At 28.9% G+C, this 16,483-nt stretch overlaps 3 protein-coding genes across 3 annotated transcripts; all 3 read right to left on the bottom strand.

Annotated features, from left to right (window-relative positions):
• Positions 1-1,067: 1,067 nt before the first annotated feature.
• LOC145755093 (mirror-image polydactyly gene 1 protein-like) lies at positions 1,068-5,244 on the bottom strand. Its single transcript, XM_082571295.1, has 13 exons — positions 5,060-5,244; positions 4,930-4,975; positions 4,195-4,491; positions 3,775-3,871; positions 3,509-3,631; positions 3,118-3,223; positions 2,820-2,946; positions 2,662-2,704; positions 2,338-2,511; positions 2,203-2,280; positions 2,030-2,127; positions 1,642-1,821; positions 1,068-1,557 (listed from the first exon to the last, which is right to left on the bottom strand). The coding sequence occupies exons 1-13, from the start codon at positions 5,208-5,210 to the stop codon at positions 1,446-1,448; spliced, it is 1,632 nt and encodes a 543-aa protein (XP_082427421.1). The 5' UTR covers positions 5,211-5,244; the 3' UTR covers positions 1,068-1,445.
• Positions 5,245-7,606: 2,362 nt separating this feature from the next.
• Positions 7,607-11,068, bottom strand: LOC145755672 (6-hydroxyhexanoate dehydrogenase-like). The gene is made up of 8 exons (XM_082571925.1): positions 10,959-11,068; positions 9,429-9,597; positions 9,005-9,134; positions 8,653-8,819; positions 8,366-8,469; positions 8,050-8,235; positions 7,813-7,962; positions 7,607-7,729 (listed from the first exon to the last, which is right to left on the bottom strand). The coding sequence occupies exons 1-8, from the start codon at positions 11,049-11,051 to the stop codon at positions 7,607-7,609; spliced, it is 1,122 nt and encodes a 373-aa protein (XP_082428051.1). The 5' UTR covers positions 11,052-11,068.
• Positions 11,069-11,661: 593 nt separating this feature from the next.
• On the bottom strand, positions 11,662-15,252 carry LOC145755175 (uncharacterized). Its single transcript, XM_082571402.1, has 6 exons — positions 14,385-15,252; positions 14,142-14,222; positions 13,582-13,617; positions 12,559-13,363; positions 12,242-12,444; positions 11,662-12,033 (listed from the first exon to the last, which is right to left on the bottom strand). The coding sequence occupies exons 1-6, from the start codon at positions 15,196-15,198 to the stop codon at positions 11,924-11,926; spliced, it is 2,049 nt and encodes a 682-aa protein (XP_082427528.1). The 5' UTR covers positions 15,199-15,252; the 3' UTR covers positions 11,662-11,923.
• Between the last annotated feature and the right edge of the window lie 1,231 nt (positions 15,253-16,483).

The raw sequence follows: 16,483 nt of genomic DNA, 5'->3' as shown, positions 1-16,483 counted from the left end.
AAACTTCAATGTAAGTGCGCAACTCGAAATACTTAAAAAAAAATTTTAAATTTTAAATCGAATTTAAACCAAACCAATAGAACCGCACTGAGTATAAATATCCTATATCGAAAAAAATATTTAATATTTAATAAAGTTATGACATATTTACAAAATTTTCGCAAAATTTCAAATCCTGAAATTAAACATCTTATTTGATGCGCATTGCCCTAACTAACATAAGAGATAAAGAAATTTGCGAAAAAATCCAAAAATAAAAAAGTTAGGGCAAAAAATTATTGCCCCCCCCCCCCCATATATTGGTACTATATAAAGTGGGCCAATAAAAATTTCAAAAAAATTGAAAAATTCAAATCGAATTTAAACAAAACCAATAGAACCGCACTGGTCTAAATATCCTATTTCAAAAAAATTATGAAAAAATATTTAATATTAATAAAGTTATGACATATTTACTAAATTTTCGCAAAATTTCAAATCCCGAAATTAAACATTTTATTTGATGCGCATTGTGTCATAACTTTATCAATTACTAATATTTTTGGGTAATTTTTTTTTTGTAATTGCGTTATTTAGACCAATGCGGTCCTAATGATGTAATTAAAATTTAGTTTAAAAACTTTAACTTTTTTGGGAATTTTTTTGGCCAATATAGTATGTTGGCGATATTAGGTCAACTCGGGTCAAATCAGGCCAACGTGAAAAAGCTGTAACTTTTGTTCTACTTACAATTTCGGATATTTTCATTATTTGGTATGTTAGATAGGGGTATATGCATCTAACGAATTATTTTATTTTGGATTTGAGCGTTTAGCAAAAAATTAGTAAAAGTGTCATAACTTTATCAATTATTAATATTTTTGGGTAATTTTTTTGTAATTACGTTATTTTTTAGACCAATGCGGTTCTAAAAGAAAAATTGATTTAAAAACTTTTTTTGGATTTTTTTTGCCAATATAATGAGCTACCATTGGTCAATCAGGCCAACGAAAAATTATTCTAATTTTTGTTCTACTTACAATTTTGGATACTTTTCTTATCTGGTATGTTAGTTAAGTTAATACGCATCTAACAAAATATTTTATTTTGGGTTTAGCAAAAATTTAGTAAATGTGCAATTACTCATTATACATATTTTGCAACAGTGTAACTAAAAAGGCAAGAAAAAAAATAAAACAGTGAAATAAAATGTAATACTGAAAAATACAGCAATGCACCTTTAAAACTTGAACAAAATTATTAAATAGGTAAACATGCGTTGTGTATACACTCTGTGAAAAATATTATTACATAACAAATTAACAAAAGTTTTTTTAACTTAATGAAAATTTACAGCAAAGTAAATCATGTAAAAATAAATGGAAAAAATCAAAGTAAAATAAAACAGTGCATTGATAAAAGTATATAAAAACAGTGCAGTTTGTTATAAATGTGAACCCCCTTTTTTAGGCTTGATTTCCAGCAGTTAGGTAACCACTTGACTCTGCTACTTGCTGGGCTGACTTTTGAGCCAAAATCGAAACCTTTTTCCGTAAAACAGCAACCAGTCTTTCTAGTCTGTGAATGCAGGCATTTTATTGTTATTATTATTACTATAAAAAAGGCTACATTCATCTACTAGTTTATTTTGGTAACACTTACTTTTCGTTCCGTTCCTTTAGTCGTCGAATATTCACATCTTGCCTACGGGCATTGGTCTCTTGGATGCTGTTATGTTCTTGAGCAATTCGTAATGCATGAGCTAGTCTATCAGCATCACCTTTTTCTTGTAAATCTCTCATTGTAAGGACTTCATTTCTATCAATGTGGGATTTATGAAGGCTAAAAAGGCATATTTTTTAGTAAACAAAATTTACGGTAATATACGTTATCAAGGATCATAAATGAATTGTTTTATATTTTATGGAAAATATTAATATCTACCAAAATGGAAACAAATATTTCTTGCTTTATTTTTTTTTGACAGTATATATATTATTTAAAACAAAATTTATACTATTTTAGAAAAATAAATTATTTAATTAATTACTTGTAATAAGTTCTTAAAGTTTCCAATTCCTGCTGAGTTTTTAAAAGTTTTTCATTAATTTTGTCTTGGTGTAACTGCATTGAGTCATCAGGGTAGATCTAACAATTGATGCATGGTATTAAATATATTGAATAACTATTTAATTTTCATAACATTTTTTAAAAATTTTGTACCATTTCATTTTTGCTTTGTATATTTTCTCTTTTTGTTGCATCTTTTATTTCTTCTAACTTAATGTAGGCAGCTCGGCTCTACATCAAACAATTTAATTTAGTAAAAAAATTAGGTTTTAACTTAATAATGAAAACCTTATGTAGAGCTGCATCTCTTTCTTTAATAACTGTGCTCATTTCTTCATTTGTGATTCGGTCCTTTTCGACTTTTAACTGGGAAATGTGAGAAATAATATCCTTTCCATACTTTTCTGCTGCTCTGCCACTTTCTGCAGTACATACAGCATCCAGGAGTTCTCTTAAATTTTTCTAAGTTGTAATATTGTTATCGTTAAGGGTTATCTAGTTAATCTAAGTTAGAGTTATTATTATTTACAAAAATGCTGCAATAATGTATCACATTTAAAATTAAAATACATTATATTTTAGTTTAAAGTAAAGTTTTAAACACAAACTTACTGAATCATAGAATTCGTTGTTATTTTCTTTTGTTTGATAGTATCTAAAGTTATACACAAAAAACATAAAGTTATAAAAACCATTTTTTTTATAAATTAAGGTTTGTTTTTATTTACAGAAAATTACTTTTAACTTTATTGTTTAAATAACGTGGCTACCTTGAATCCTTTGCAAATGCTTTGGCACGAATAAGAGCTTCATCCCTCTCCTTGTTAGCAAATTTTAATCGCTCGATCATTGCGTGCTCTCTTTCTTTTTGTGCTGCATATATTTCTTCTACCAAATCTAACATAAACAATAAAAATTATAATAGGTGATTTTTTTAGGAACTGTTAGGAAACAAAAAGGGCCTAAAAAACATGGTTTTACCTTGGGCAAAACAATGGTAAATAAATCACTTTGATGATATGAATCTGTTGTAAATTTAAAAAAAAGACCAATAGTTTTTTAACTTACCTGCTAGCTTTCCGGTATTCTCTTGTTTTCTTTCGGCCTCCTCCAATTCCATTTCAATTTTAAAAGCAGCCAGTTCATTTTCAGTAAGGGTAAGTTTCTCCATAAGCTATTTTTAATATTTTTTTAAATTAAAACTAAATTTTAGCGTATATAAATTGCAACAATATAATTTATTACAGTGTTAAGCAAAAATCGTTAAGTAAGTTATGAATTGGTAGTAAGTATATAAAACACAACATAATACAAAAAAGGCAGAAGATAAGACCGTAGCCCAGACTTCTTATCAGGCAAAATCACATGTTTCCCTAAGGGGCCTCTACAAAGTTGGCATAATCAATTTAAATGTGGCAAAAGGTATTTTCTTAAAACTAAGAGTGAAAAAATACTTAACCTCATTGTTTTTCTTTTTTTCCTCATTTAAAGATGACACAAGTTTAGTGATAGTGAAAACTGTATGAGATTGTGAACCATCAGACAACTCATCATTTTCTAAGTCTTTGCACGAAATTTTTTCCTGGTAAATATTATAGCAAACATATTATTGTATTATTGTTACAGTCAAGAATTAATATCATAATAGACATTACATGACCCACAATTTTGAAGATCATGTTTATGGTGATGAGAATTTTAATATAAAAAATTAGATAAACTTACATTAACATTAAGGGTATTAATATAAGTTGGTAACACAGTTTCAACCAGATGAAAGTCCATTGTTGTGCTTGTTTTTGATGTTCCTATTGCTGTAGGCCTATATACAAATATAAATTCAATATTAAGTTTATTTATATAAATTAAGTTTATAAAAATATAATGACTATTCACGTAACCAATTTATAGAAAAACATTATTCAAAATAATATTTAAGTTTTGTATATACTGTTCATTAAAATATAAACCGTTCTTACATTATAAAATATATATATTGATATCGCAGTGGAAAAATACCTAATGATCTAAAGCCTGACCCGTTGAGGCTTAATCGTTTTTGGTCTTATTATCCCTTTAAATAAGTAAAGCTATTTGATCGGCATTTAGCATGACTAGTATAAAGTGTAAGAAAATTTAACTTACTTAGAGTCAATACTCCATAGTCCTTCAGAATCGTTACTTTTAACTGAGTCACCAGTTTGTCTGAGACGTGCTCCTTTTTCATGTTTTTTCTTTAATAAATTCGGAGTGCTACTTCTTATTTGAACTGACAAATGATCTACTCGGAATGGAGTTGGATTTAATCTACTCGGAATGGAGTTGGATTTAACCGGTGAAATTTCATCAAAGAGTTTTGTCTCATCATTGGCAAAAAAATCATTGTTTTTTGTGTGTAACTTGATTTGTTTTAAATCTGATTGGGCTTCATTTGAAATGTCCCTACAAAACAGAAAATATGTAAACACTTTCACAAAAATAAATGGTTTTAGCATTTAGATAATTAGGGGATAGAATCTTTTTAATATTATTTGAAACTAGAAAGGTCAGTTTGAGGGTGAATTAGGGTGACAAAAGTTATTTAATATTAAGTCCTTGTCGTGGAAGATATATAAGCCGACAGCATGGTGTAGTGGTAGGAACACTTGCTACAACACCATGAGGTCGTTGGTTCAATCCCCACTGCTCTCATGTTGTAGTGCCCTTGCTAAAGGAAACTTGAGACTGGGTCGGAGTAAATGTTGTTACACTATGTTCAAGTCGCACATTCGACCTTCCCACATCGAGGATAAAGATATTTATATATATATACAACAAAAATATTTAAACAACAACTTAAAAGCTGATTTGGTTAAAATTTATTAAAAAAAATTTACATACTTGTTTTCTGAAAATGCATTTTTGTCAAGACATTCAATATTTTCTTCTATAAAAATTAAAATGCACTGTTGTTACAAATTAGGTTTTGCACCAATTTATAAAATTTAAATAAAAGAATTTGTAGTATTACCTAGTGAGATTGTTTCTTCGTCACTATTAAATTCACTGTTGTTTAAGTTATTTTGAATACATAGAAGTTCTTGATTTACTTCTTTAAATGCTGATTTGACTTTTTTCAGTATAGTTTTAGATTCTTGTTCGCATTTTTCAAGATCATCCATTTAAATTTTAAAACGTTAGTTTATGCAATCCTACTAACCTATAAAGTAATATTAGTTTATACACAAACTTAACACATAACACTTCAATCTTTTCAAAGCACTTCACTTATGATTTTATAGCTTTTTTATAGTTTTATTTTGAAATAAAAACACTTATTCGCTTCTTCAAAACAATACCGTTGCAACCATTTTGGTAGACACTTTAGGTCGTAAACACATTTTTACCACGAATTTATCCTCAACAAATTATTTTTTAACTATTACACCGCCCTGTAGTAATTGTGTTTTGTGTAAATTATATTTAATGACTTAACCAAACGAATTAACAGTAAATAGAAACGAAAACAAAAAGTTATCAATTACGTGTATTCAAAAATCAAGTTGTAGTGCATTGTTAATAGTTGTAAACAACAAATTTAAAATTAACCAACAAAGCATTGGACATTGGTTAAATATATATTAAAAAAAATAATTTTGGGCATTTTGGGGCAAAAAAAAATCCTTTTAATCTAATACAAGTTAGTTTAACGTCTTTAAAATCAAGTTTTTGTCGAATTTTGATAATCAAGTTGTAGTGCATTGTTAATATTTAATTGATAGTGGTAAACTACAAATTTAAAATTAACCAACAAAGCATTTAACTATGGTTCACAATCTCATACAGTTTTCACAATCACTAAACTTATGTCATCTTTAAATAAGGAAAAAAATAATAAAATATTTTTTCACTCTTAGTTTTAAGAAAATACCTTTTGCTAGGTTTAAATTGTTTATGCCAACTTTGTAGCGGCCCCTTGACGTCACGTGATTATGCCTGATAAGAAGTCTAGGCTACAGCCTTATCTTTTGTCTTTTTTGTATTATCTTGTGTTTTATTGCTGACTACCAAATCATTACTTACTTAACTGTTTTTGCTTAACACTGTAATAAATTATATTGTTACAATTTATCTATGCTAAAATTTAGTTTTAATTTAAAAAAATATTAAACATAGCTTATGGAGAAACTTACCCTTACTGAAAATGAACTGGCTGCTTTTAAAATTGAAATGGATTTGGGGGAGGCCGAAAGAAAACAAGAGATTACTGGAAAGCTAGAAGGTAAGTTAAAAAACTATTGGTATTTTTTACTATAAAAAATTTACAACAGATTCATATCATCAAAGTGATCTATCTACCATTGTTTTGTCCAAAGTAACACCATGTGTTTTAAGACCCCTGCTGTTTCCTAACAGTTCCTAAAAAATAACCTATTATAATTTTTATTGTTCATGTTAGATTTGGTAGAAGAAATATAGGCAGCACAAAAAGAAAGAGAGCACGCAATGATCGAGCGCTTAAAACTTGCCAACAAGGAGAGGGATGAAGCTCTTATTCGTGCCAAAGCATTTGCAAAAGATTCAAGGTAAACATGTTATTTAAACAATAAAGTAAAATGTAATATTGTAACAAATAGCGTTATCACTTAGTTTGTCCTCAATTATTTGGCGCCATTTACTTTGCCTTTAAATTAATGATATGTCTGGACCCGCTAATAGGGGCTTCAATGTTTAGCGGCTTGTGATTGACTTGAGTTTTTTAGTTCTGTTTTATGTGAAGTGGCATTGTTAACAACCTTCTGAACGGTTGTGTAAAGTTATTGTGTTGTGCATTTTTGCTTGTAAAAATTATTATACCCTGAACTCTGTGCGAAGTTATAGTTACGAAAACAATATATAATTATAAAATTAAAAAAAAAAGAATTTTGGGCATTTTTGGGCAAAAGAATTTCTTTTAATCTAATATAAGTCAGATTAACGTCTTTAAAATCAAGTTTTTGTCGAATTTCGGTGACTTATTTTTTTCCTACAAAATAGCGATTTTCGGCATTTTCTACAAGGGTTATACCCTTGGTGTTTTTGCTAAATTTGGCCGAAAATAAAAAAAATATATTTTGGCATTTTCTTGCAAAAAAGGGATTTACAGTGTACTATAAGCCATCCTAACGTTTTAAAATTGCTTTTAACAATTTAAAAATCGCGTTTTTATCAAAAAATAAAATTTGAAAAAAGCGACTCTCGTGCACCATCTTGCAGTAAACGCAATGCAATAACTTTATGCAGTAAAATCAAGTTTCTAACCCATTACATTGCACTGCAGGTATTGTGCTTCGTGTGAATTATATTTAATAATTTAACCAAACAACTTAACGGTAAATAAAAACGAAGACAAAAAGTTCTCAATATATGTGTATTCAATAATCAAGTTGTAGTGCATTGTTAATATTTAATTAAAAGTGGTAAACAACAAATTTAAAATTAACCAACAAAGCATTGGACATTGTTTAAATATATCAGCTAATATCATAAAGCAATTACGCTATTTTTAGGCGTAAAAAATTTAAAAAAAAATTTATTTTCACAAACCAGAAGTTGAATCAAATCGAAATACTCCTCTGCCATTCATTTTTCCTTCTTTCAGCATAGTCATTGCCTTTGTAGCTTCTTCCAAAGCAAAATATCTTATAGGAGGTGGTTCAAGCTAAAAAATTACAATGTAATGTTGTTTTATTCGAACAAATACAAATGATATTGGGAACTGTTGAATTAAAAAAAAATTTAAACCTTTGCAGTTTCCATAAATTTAATGAGTTCCTTAAAAGATTGAAGACTGCCAACATAAACCCCTTGTATTGTTCGTGGGCCCAATGGTATGAGAGGTAATGGAAAGCTAGCTGAGCCTCCAAATAAGCCAACCATAGCTAACATTCCATTCTGTATATAAAAATATTTGCAATTTGAAAAATCTTTGCTTGGAAACTGTTAAACTAATTTTTTTTTATAAAAAGAAGTAAAATTTACGGAAAGAAGGCATCCCACTGCTCTGGTAGAAGTTACTGATGAATTAACAAAATCAATTATGGCATCAAATCCACCTCCAAATCCTTCTCCAATGGTTATCTTCATTATTTCCTGTTCATTTAAATTTCGATCCCACAACACTGTTTCATTACAGCCTTGTGATTTGGCCATCTTTAATTTGTCTTCCTGTTAAAAAGTAGGAAAAAAAATTACAACCCCTACAAAAAATACAATAATTAATTAAATTGATAAACTTTTAGAATTTATATACTCTTTTACATTGCTAGGCTTATGAACAGCACGCAAAATAAAATACCCCAATGTCAGCCACAACAATTTTGGTAGTAGAAGGTAGGATATGTTTTGCAAATTGTAAACTCCAAAGCCCCAACCCACCAGCACCAATAATCAACACAGCTGCTTTACCTACAAAAAACGTGTAAGTAAGATTTAATAATTTAAGTAAAACTAAACTTCATATAAACAAAAAAAATTATTATATTCATGCATTGGCAGAAAATACAAAAAGTTACAAAAAACGTTTACAAAAAAAATATGAAAGCATTTTGAGCCAAAAAATAAAGTCTAGTGCAATTTCTCAACACTTGCCTTTTATTTTTGTTGATTTCTCAACAACTGGAGCAATTTTTTTAACAGCATTATAAGTGGTGAGACCAGAACACGCCAACATACAAGCAATATTCATCGGCACATTATCAGGCAATTTCACGAGATATTTACAATCTCTAACAGCAATGTGCGATGCATAGCTTTAAATTAATAAGATCAGATTTTGTATTAAAATTAGAAAATCAGTCATACAATAAAATTTACAGGACATAAATGCAATTAGAACCAAACCCTGTGCCTTAAGTAGTAAAGCCAAGTGTCCAAACCACTACTGCACATGCTATTTTAACATTAAAAAATATAAGTTACAAAGCAGTTCATTTACCCTCCAGGTAGTAAGAGACCCATACAGTTAGATTGAATTAAGCAATTTGAATAATCTTCGGCATTACAGTACACACATTTTCCACAACCCATCCATGAATATACTCCCACCCTATCCCCAACTTTAACACCTAATTAACATAGGAAAACATTTAATTATGTTACTTTAACTAAAAGGATTATTTTAAGAATGTGGTTTATATTTTATTTTTTTTTGTATATCTTTATCCTCGATGTGGAAAGGTCGAATACGCGACCTGAACATAGAGTAGCAACTGTTACCCCGACCCAGTCTCAAGATGCCTGTGGCAGTTTTGGATATTATAGAGATTATAATTGCCCGATAATTATACTGCTGATTAGTGCTGGCTCAGCAAGTTAAAACATATATGCTTATACTAGTTTTTCTCATAATAAATTCCTACTTCCATCATTTTCATCTCCAAGCGAATGCACAACACCAGAAACCTCATGACCTGGTGTAGCTGGCAATTTATAACCGGGCACATCTGAGTATTTGATTTTCATGGCTCCCAAATCAAGTTCATTCTCCCACTGATGTATGTCTGAGTGACAAATGCCACTAAAAGATATCTGAAAAAAAATCAAATGGTCCATTCTCATTCACAGAGTGTAAAAGTTAAAAAAATTTAAATGTATTTGCCACTTTTTAAAAGTTTGCATTCAAAAACTGTGCATATGTTTTTACCGTCACGTACGTCACACTAAATGTACAAAAAGTTACACTTCATATTTTTTAATATAAGCTTTAGCTTGAAACGTTAAATTAAAAGCAAGTTGCTAGTAGTTTTACCATTAAAGTTTTGGGATTTTAAGTTCTTAGTTTTTAATAAATTCACCAAGAAGTATGTCACGTGACGTGCGTGACAGGAATAAAGTTTCAAGGCAATTTCTTATTTTTTCAATAATTTACTAGTTTAAAATAATAAATATTGTCTAACTACATTAAAACACGTAATTGTAACATTTTACCATTAAAAAAAGCCCTAAACAACATTTAAACCCATAAAAAAACAAAAAAACAATTTTTTTTAAATATATAGGGATTTCAAACATCCAATTTAAGGGTAAACTAAAACAATCATATTTTTTGATAGTTTTAGTATTAAAACACATATACTAACCAGTAGACCATAAAAACATAACCTATTGACAACTTTTTTATACTGAAAGATTAATTTACAAAATTACTGTAACGTACGTCACAATTTTTTGTCACGTACGTCACAGCATGGTTCTACTATCTTGCCCCAACAAATGTACTTATATTGCTGTTTGAGCTTCAAGTCTGCTGACATATGACAATTATTTACATTTATTTTTAAATTATGTATACATAAAGTATTTTACTCCAAGAAGTTCACAGAAATTTGACTACGCATTTTTAAAATATTTTTTGTGTGAACATTTTTGTCACGTACGTCACATGAGTTTGTTTGTTGAATTAAAAAAAGTTTATGTTTTTTTCCCTTACTTATATTTTGTAATGATAGCCTAAAATCTTTCGTTTATTTAAGATATAATATCTCTCAACTGATATTTTAAATATTTTTTTAAATGGTCTTGTTTGCAAAATTTTGTATAAATTATGTCACATACGTCACATGAGAATGGACCAAATGGTTAAACTTGAGAAATTTTGCTAAACTTAATTTATTTGGGACATCACTGAATTTGCAATAAACTTCCACAAACTGTCGAAGCCTTTTTTAATGATGTTAAAGTATAACATTAAGGGTAAAAAGGACAAGGAAAGAACAATTTATTAGTGAAGGTAAACATAGTAGGCTATAAGCTTTATTGTGAAGTTACCACAATACAAAAATGTCAATAAAACAGTTCCACTGTGCAAACAATAAAATACTCAAAAATATTTATTATCTGGCTACTGTCATCTAATATCATTTTAAATTTAGCCATTAAAACAGATTTACCTTAACCACAGCTCCCTTGGTTGGTGGCGTTGGTATTTCGCACTTATTTAATTTCAAAGCTTCATTGGGTTTGACAATTTGAGCTTGCAACATCTTTTTGAAATACCAGCAATTTTAAGGAAACAAATTTTTCTTAAATAACACACAATAAACAAAATTTAGAATAATATCATCACACTTAAATAATCTAATAAAAATCTGCACTTGCATTTATTAAGTCAAAAATTTAGTTATCGTAAGTGTATGCCCTTAAACAAACGCTTCTGAGTTTAAAAATTCAAAGCTAATGATATTAACAAAGCACTGCTTGACCTAGCAAATATTAAACAGTGCATTGTTATTTAGGTTACTGATTAACTTCACCTTTTTCATGGTTGAATGCAAACAAAACAGCTGCATCACTATTTCTTTATTTTATTTCCCTTGTGAAAATAGATTGCTGCAGTGCACAAGGAGTAATTTGAAATCCATATCGTTAATAACTCGCAATATTAGTGATAACATTTGATTGCAAATGTAATTAAATAAATATAAAGATAAGAAAAACCACTTTTTTGCAGAAAATTTAAGGATTAAAAAACATCTAAATTAAACAAATTTGTGGATTAAAAAATACAATAAATTTCAATTGAAGAATAAGTCAAATGATTAAAAAAGTTGATAAATGATTGTTATAAAACTCATAAATAGGCATAAACATGATTTAAAAGTAAGTATGATTTTTAAAACACAAAAAAATAACACAGAACCTTTTATAATAGCAACTACAATACTAAAAAAGATATAATATCAGCAACAAATAAGCCTATATGTTATACACAATACCACTTTTAATAATTTAAGGCATTACAAAATTATTCATTATTTATATATGATGTGCATTTAAAATTAAAGTTTTCTTAAGTACATAAAATATTTATGCAAACCTACTAGACTACAAATTAAAAAACTAAAATATAAAACTTCTAATTTGATAAACACCAACATTTATAGCACCTTCCATATAATGCTACTAAAGCAAACATACATTTGGGTTTATCTGTAAACAAATGCTTACAGTAATAATGTAAGGAACCTAGTACAAATAAAAAAAAAATTGAATAGAGTAAATATAATTTTAATATACCAAAATTTTGTAAACAGATTAAAATTTTACATAGCTTTCTTGTGTAGTAAAGCGGCCTCTCGTGAGTTTGACAATGAAGTTTTATCACTGCTTCCCACACTACTTACATCGTCATCATCTGATACATAACAACCCTTTGCAAAAGAATACGACTTACCACCTTCAAGTTGTTGCAAATCAGTTTGGTAAGGCTCAAAATCACTTGGATCAGACTCTAATATTTCTGATGTCCGACTAAAAATGGTTTCGTGAAATCGAGGTGTCGACAAAATGCTATTTTCATCGTCAGGTAAAATTCGAGGTTTGGAAGGTCGTTGGAACTTATCAAGTTCTATCTCGCTTGACAAACAAACCGGTTTTCTAAAAAATAAAATATCTTACAGTATTTTTGTAACAAAACTACCAAAAACTTTTCAGAACAAATTATTTACCAGTATTTTTCTACACTTAAAGTAAACATGCAAACAATATTACCTGCATTTTGCTAGTGTTCGGTCAACCAAATACTCTGAAGTCATTGACTTTGTCCTTATTTTGCGTCGAAGGATAACAAAAACAACAAAGATGACAAATACAACAATAACACAAACAGGAACAATTACAGCAATGTTTGCTGTAACAGGTTGATTTTTTTGAACAGGATTTGCAAGATTATTTTTTTGTTGGATTTGTAATTTTGATATTGATGAATCAATGATGACAAACTCTGGTAAAAAAGCAAAAAAGAAATCTTTGTGCAGATCTGTGTTACTTGATACAAGAAAATCCTTGTAGTAATGATTATAAAAGATATTGTATGAAAATTTTTCTATACTCCATGTCACATTAAAGAAGTTGGTATTCCTATTTTTTGAAGAAAGGATTTTTAAGATTGTAATATCAGCTGGTTCCACATGTATAAAGTACTCTGATAGTTTAATAATAAACAAGGAGGACAGAGCTTCAAAATGTGTGCCTTCTTCAACACTTGTGTTAGTATGCACAGTATAAGTATAGTTTTGACTCTTTTGTTTAACAACAATCTTGATTTCAATGAAAGTTGGAAATTTAACATCTTTAATTGTAGAATTTAACCTCAAATATGCCATGGTGCTGTTAACTGTTTCTTTTAATGGAACTCCAATCAGTTTTTGAAGTTGAGAGTCATATGCTAACCAATCTGAAGTTGTGTTAAATAACACAGTGCCATGATTTTGGTTTAAAATCATTTTCCAATGATAAGGTATATCATGTGAGAATATTTTTCCATAACTACATGACCTGGTTTCGTACTTTGTTTCTGCAAAAAAAATTTATAACAAAGATTAATTTTAAGATAACCATATTGTGAAAATATTTTTGGGAGTAAATTATGCTTTAAATGGAAAGCAAATACCTTAAACGATAACATAATAAAAAGTTTTGGTAAATTTCTGAAAGATATATAACATAATATAACATATATAACATAAAAAATTAAATTTTTGATTTGTTTTTTTGTTTAAAGAAATATCATACCTGAAATAGGTGCAGGTGCAGTTGTAGGGGCAAATTCTGTAAAAATAACAAGTTGTAAAAAGATTAGTAAAAGCTCCTACAAAACAACTTTGATAATATACAATATACCATGGCCAAACTATTTTAATTACCATAAAAACTAACATGCAACATGGTTACAACATTGAACACCACACTATGCTTACTGGTGGTTTGATCTGAATTTTGAGTGTTAAAAAATTTAGATAATTTGTTGGTTGGCTTTTGTTTTAAACTGTTAGTTGTGCCATGAAAAATGGTAGAATATGACTTAGAACCAATCAGGCCATCTTTAGCAGTTGCATTGTGAGGTAAAGTACTTGCAATCAAGATTTCAGTAGAAACTTCATCTCTTTTTAGTTTCAAAATATTTTGATCAGAGAAAATATCATTTTTGTCTGGTGACACAGTCGCAAATAAAATTGCTATTGAGCTTGGTAACAAAGGTTGTGATGTATTTAAAAGTGCAATAGAGCTATTTTTAATAGTCACTATATGCCCACTTCCACTACTAGCACTACCACTACTTTCCATACCACTACCTGATTGTTCTAACATGATTGGTGTCAGACTTGGTTCTAAAGAGTATTCATTGGGCAGTGGGTTGACAGTAGAAAATTGTCCTTTTTTAAATAAAAAAATAAAATAGTCATTCAGAATCAATAACATGTTTAAATTTAAGGGTGATAATATCTTTTTGTAGTACATTAAAAGGTCAATGTATATCATTTTTATCTTATTTATAAAACATAAAACTGACATTTAAAAATACAAAAAACACGAACCAGGGTCCGGTAAATCTTCTTGGTTTAAAACATTGAATAAAGGAGTTGAAGTGGAACGACTTTTTGTAACAGTACTCTGCACAGGTATCGATCTCGGCATAACTTCCATTACTTTTGTTGCTTGGGGCGAATCCTGAGTAACTGATTTCAAAATTTGTCTTCGTATTCTATGTCGCAAAATTGGCTGTACTATTAACTGATCTTTAAATATGTCTGTAAATTTGTCTTGATCTCCTGTTGTTGTTACAGATATAAGATCCCACTTCATTAAATCAGTGTTAAAATTTTTCTTTATGGTATCTTGGTTGAGAATTAGATTTTCGTATGTTGATATTAAATGCATTAAGCGATTGTACTTTAAATATGAACATGGTTGCTCTGAGTCTTGAATGATTCTCCAGGTTGCAGTAAAAATGCTCTTATCACAGTTTCTGGAACCATTGTTAAGGTTGAGGTTGTTAGAGTCCACAGTGTACAGTATGTTAAAATGATTAGGTAAGTTTTTATGATGAATATTGCACACATTTAAAAACATAGTTTTTGAAACAGTTTGGTTTAAAAATTGATTAAAATATAAAGGTAGACCGCACGGTAAAACAGTGGTGTCAATAAAAATATGATTAACAGGTATATTAAAAACATTAGAAATACTAGTTTTAAAATTTTCAAGGGCTGTTATGTTGGATGATTGAAAATATATAACACTGTGCAAACTAGGGCAAGAATTTTGATTATTATTTAAATCTGTAACATGACTAGATGTTAATTTATATTTGTTTAATGAGAATTCAACTTTTTCTGTTGAGTTTAACATGAAAATCAAATAATAACTGTGCAATGAAAAAAGCAATAACAGTAATAAAATAGTGGAAAAAATCTTATTGTAACAAGGCATTATTAAAGTAAATTTTATTATTAGAATTACCAAAAATATAATAAATTTCAATTTTTAACAAATAATGATGTAAAATTCAAGAAAAAATATAAGAATAATAATTACAAAAGTTATTTTCATATATGCTGAACTACATTTTTAATACCAACAATATAAATTTCTTACTTAGTAATAAAAGACATGCAGCTTATATATTATTAGTAAATAACGCCAAGTTTAATTAAAATATGAAACAATTTTGTAACAAAATAAATTGTTATGCTTCGAATGTAGCCTTAGTAACTTTAAACGGACATTTGTAAAACGCGGAGCGCTCCGCGGATTTATTTTATTTTTAATAATTTTCATAAAAATAATATTGGGTTTTTACATTTTGACGAACTTCATGTGGTAATACCAACAAAAGTGGGCACCACGCCGTTGTTAACTGTTAATCATAGTTAAATTGTGCTTCTGTTAATATAAGTTCGATAATTTAGTTTTATTGCAAGTAAACCATTGCTAAGATAGCGATATTTATTTATGTTAAATATTGCCGTCAATTGTGTTTAAACGTTTATGATAACCCCGTGACATTTTGTTTAATTGATGTAATCAGCGTTAATGAAGTTAATGCAATGTACGGGTAGCGTGTTGTGGCGATAAGAACACTTGCTACACTTCATATAAGGTCGTGGGTTCAATCCCCACTGCTCTCATGCTATAGCGCCCTTGAGTAAGGCGCTATAAACGGTATAAACTCCCGGTAATTGTTCTGCTGATTATATAGGTTATAATTGCAACTTCACATAACTGGCTTTTATGTAAAGAAACAGCTTTAAATTTAAACAATTTATTAACCCCCATAAACATTTATTAAAAAAATTTGTGATTCATCAAAACTTGATGCCTCTTTGTCCTATAAACCAAACAGAAAACAATATTCAATAATTTATAATATAGTTGTTAAATGCGTTTTTGTTAGATATTCATTATAAGACCAATTATTTTTTTATCTATTATGAGGCCGATTTTAAAATTACTATTTTGTTAAAATCAAAACTAGGACACTCTGGTTTGTTGGTTATAAGCCATTGCACCACGACAAGGTCAACCAGAAAGCAATGGGTTAGTTGTAGGCCAACACCGGAATTTTATGGGAGTCGTCAGGAGAAGATTAAGGTCAGAAACCCATAAAACCCGGCAAAAACCTTTGGATGTATAC

This window comes from Corella eumyota, chromosome 6 (assembly GCF_963082875.1).
Source record: "Corella eumyota chromosome 6, kaCorEumy4.1, whole genome shotgun sequence".
In the NCBI taxonomy this organism is placed as follows: domain Eukaryota; kingdom Metazoa; phylum Chordata; class Ascidiacea; order Phlebobranchia; family Corellidae; genus Corella; species Corella eumyota.
The sequence above is the reverse complement of the archived record's forward strand: the minus strand, read 5'-3'. Positions and strand labels throughout refer to the sequence as shown.

What these genes read in the sequence shown, in the direction of transcription:
- LOC145755093 (XM_082571295.1), bottom strand. Translation starts at nt 5,210, where the DNA reads ATGGATGATCTTGAAAAATGCGAACAAGAATCTAAAACTATACTGAAA. An exon ending in AATGCATTTTCAGAAAACAA is followed by an intron (nt 4,492 to 4,929) that starts GTATGTAAATTT and finishes TCTGTTTTGTAG; the next exon opens with GGACATTTCAAATGAAGCCC. An exon ending in ACTTTAAGAACTTATTACAA is followed by an intron (nt 1,822 to 2,029) that starts GTAATTAATTAA and finishes ATGCCTTTTTAG; the next exon opens with CCTTCATAAATCCCACATTG.
- LOC145755175 (XM_082571402.1), bottom strand. Translation starts at nt 15,198, where the DNA reads ATGTTAAACTCAACAGAAAAAGTTGAATTCTCATTAAACAAATATAAA. An exon ending in AGAAGATTTACCGGACCCTG is followed by an intron (nt 14,223 to 14,384) that starts GTTCGTGTTTTT and finishes TATTTAAAAAAG; the next exon opens with GACAATTTTCTACTGTCAAC. An exon ending in TGCACCTGCACCTATTTCAG is followed by an intron (nt 13,364 to 13,581) that starts GTATGATATTTC and finishes TTTTTTTTGCAG; the next exon opens with AAACAAAGTACGAAACCAGG.
- LOC145755672 (XM_082571925.1), bottom strand. Translation starts at nt 11,051, where the DNA reads ATGTTGCAAGCTCAAATTGTCAAACCCAATGAAGCTTTGAAATTAAAT. An exon ending in CCAAGGGAGCTGTGGTTAAG is followed by an intron (nt 9,598 to 10,958) that starts GTAAATCTGTTT and finishes ATTTTTTTTCAG; the next exon opens with ATATCTTTTAGTGGCATTTG. An exon ending in CAGTGGGATGCCTTCTTTCC is followed by an intron (nt 7,963 to 8,049) that starts GTAAATTTTACT and finishes TTTTATATACAG; the next exon opens with AATGGAATGTTAGCTATGGT.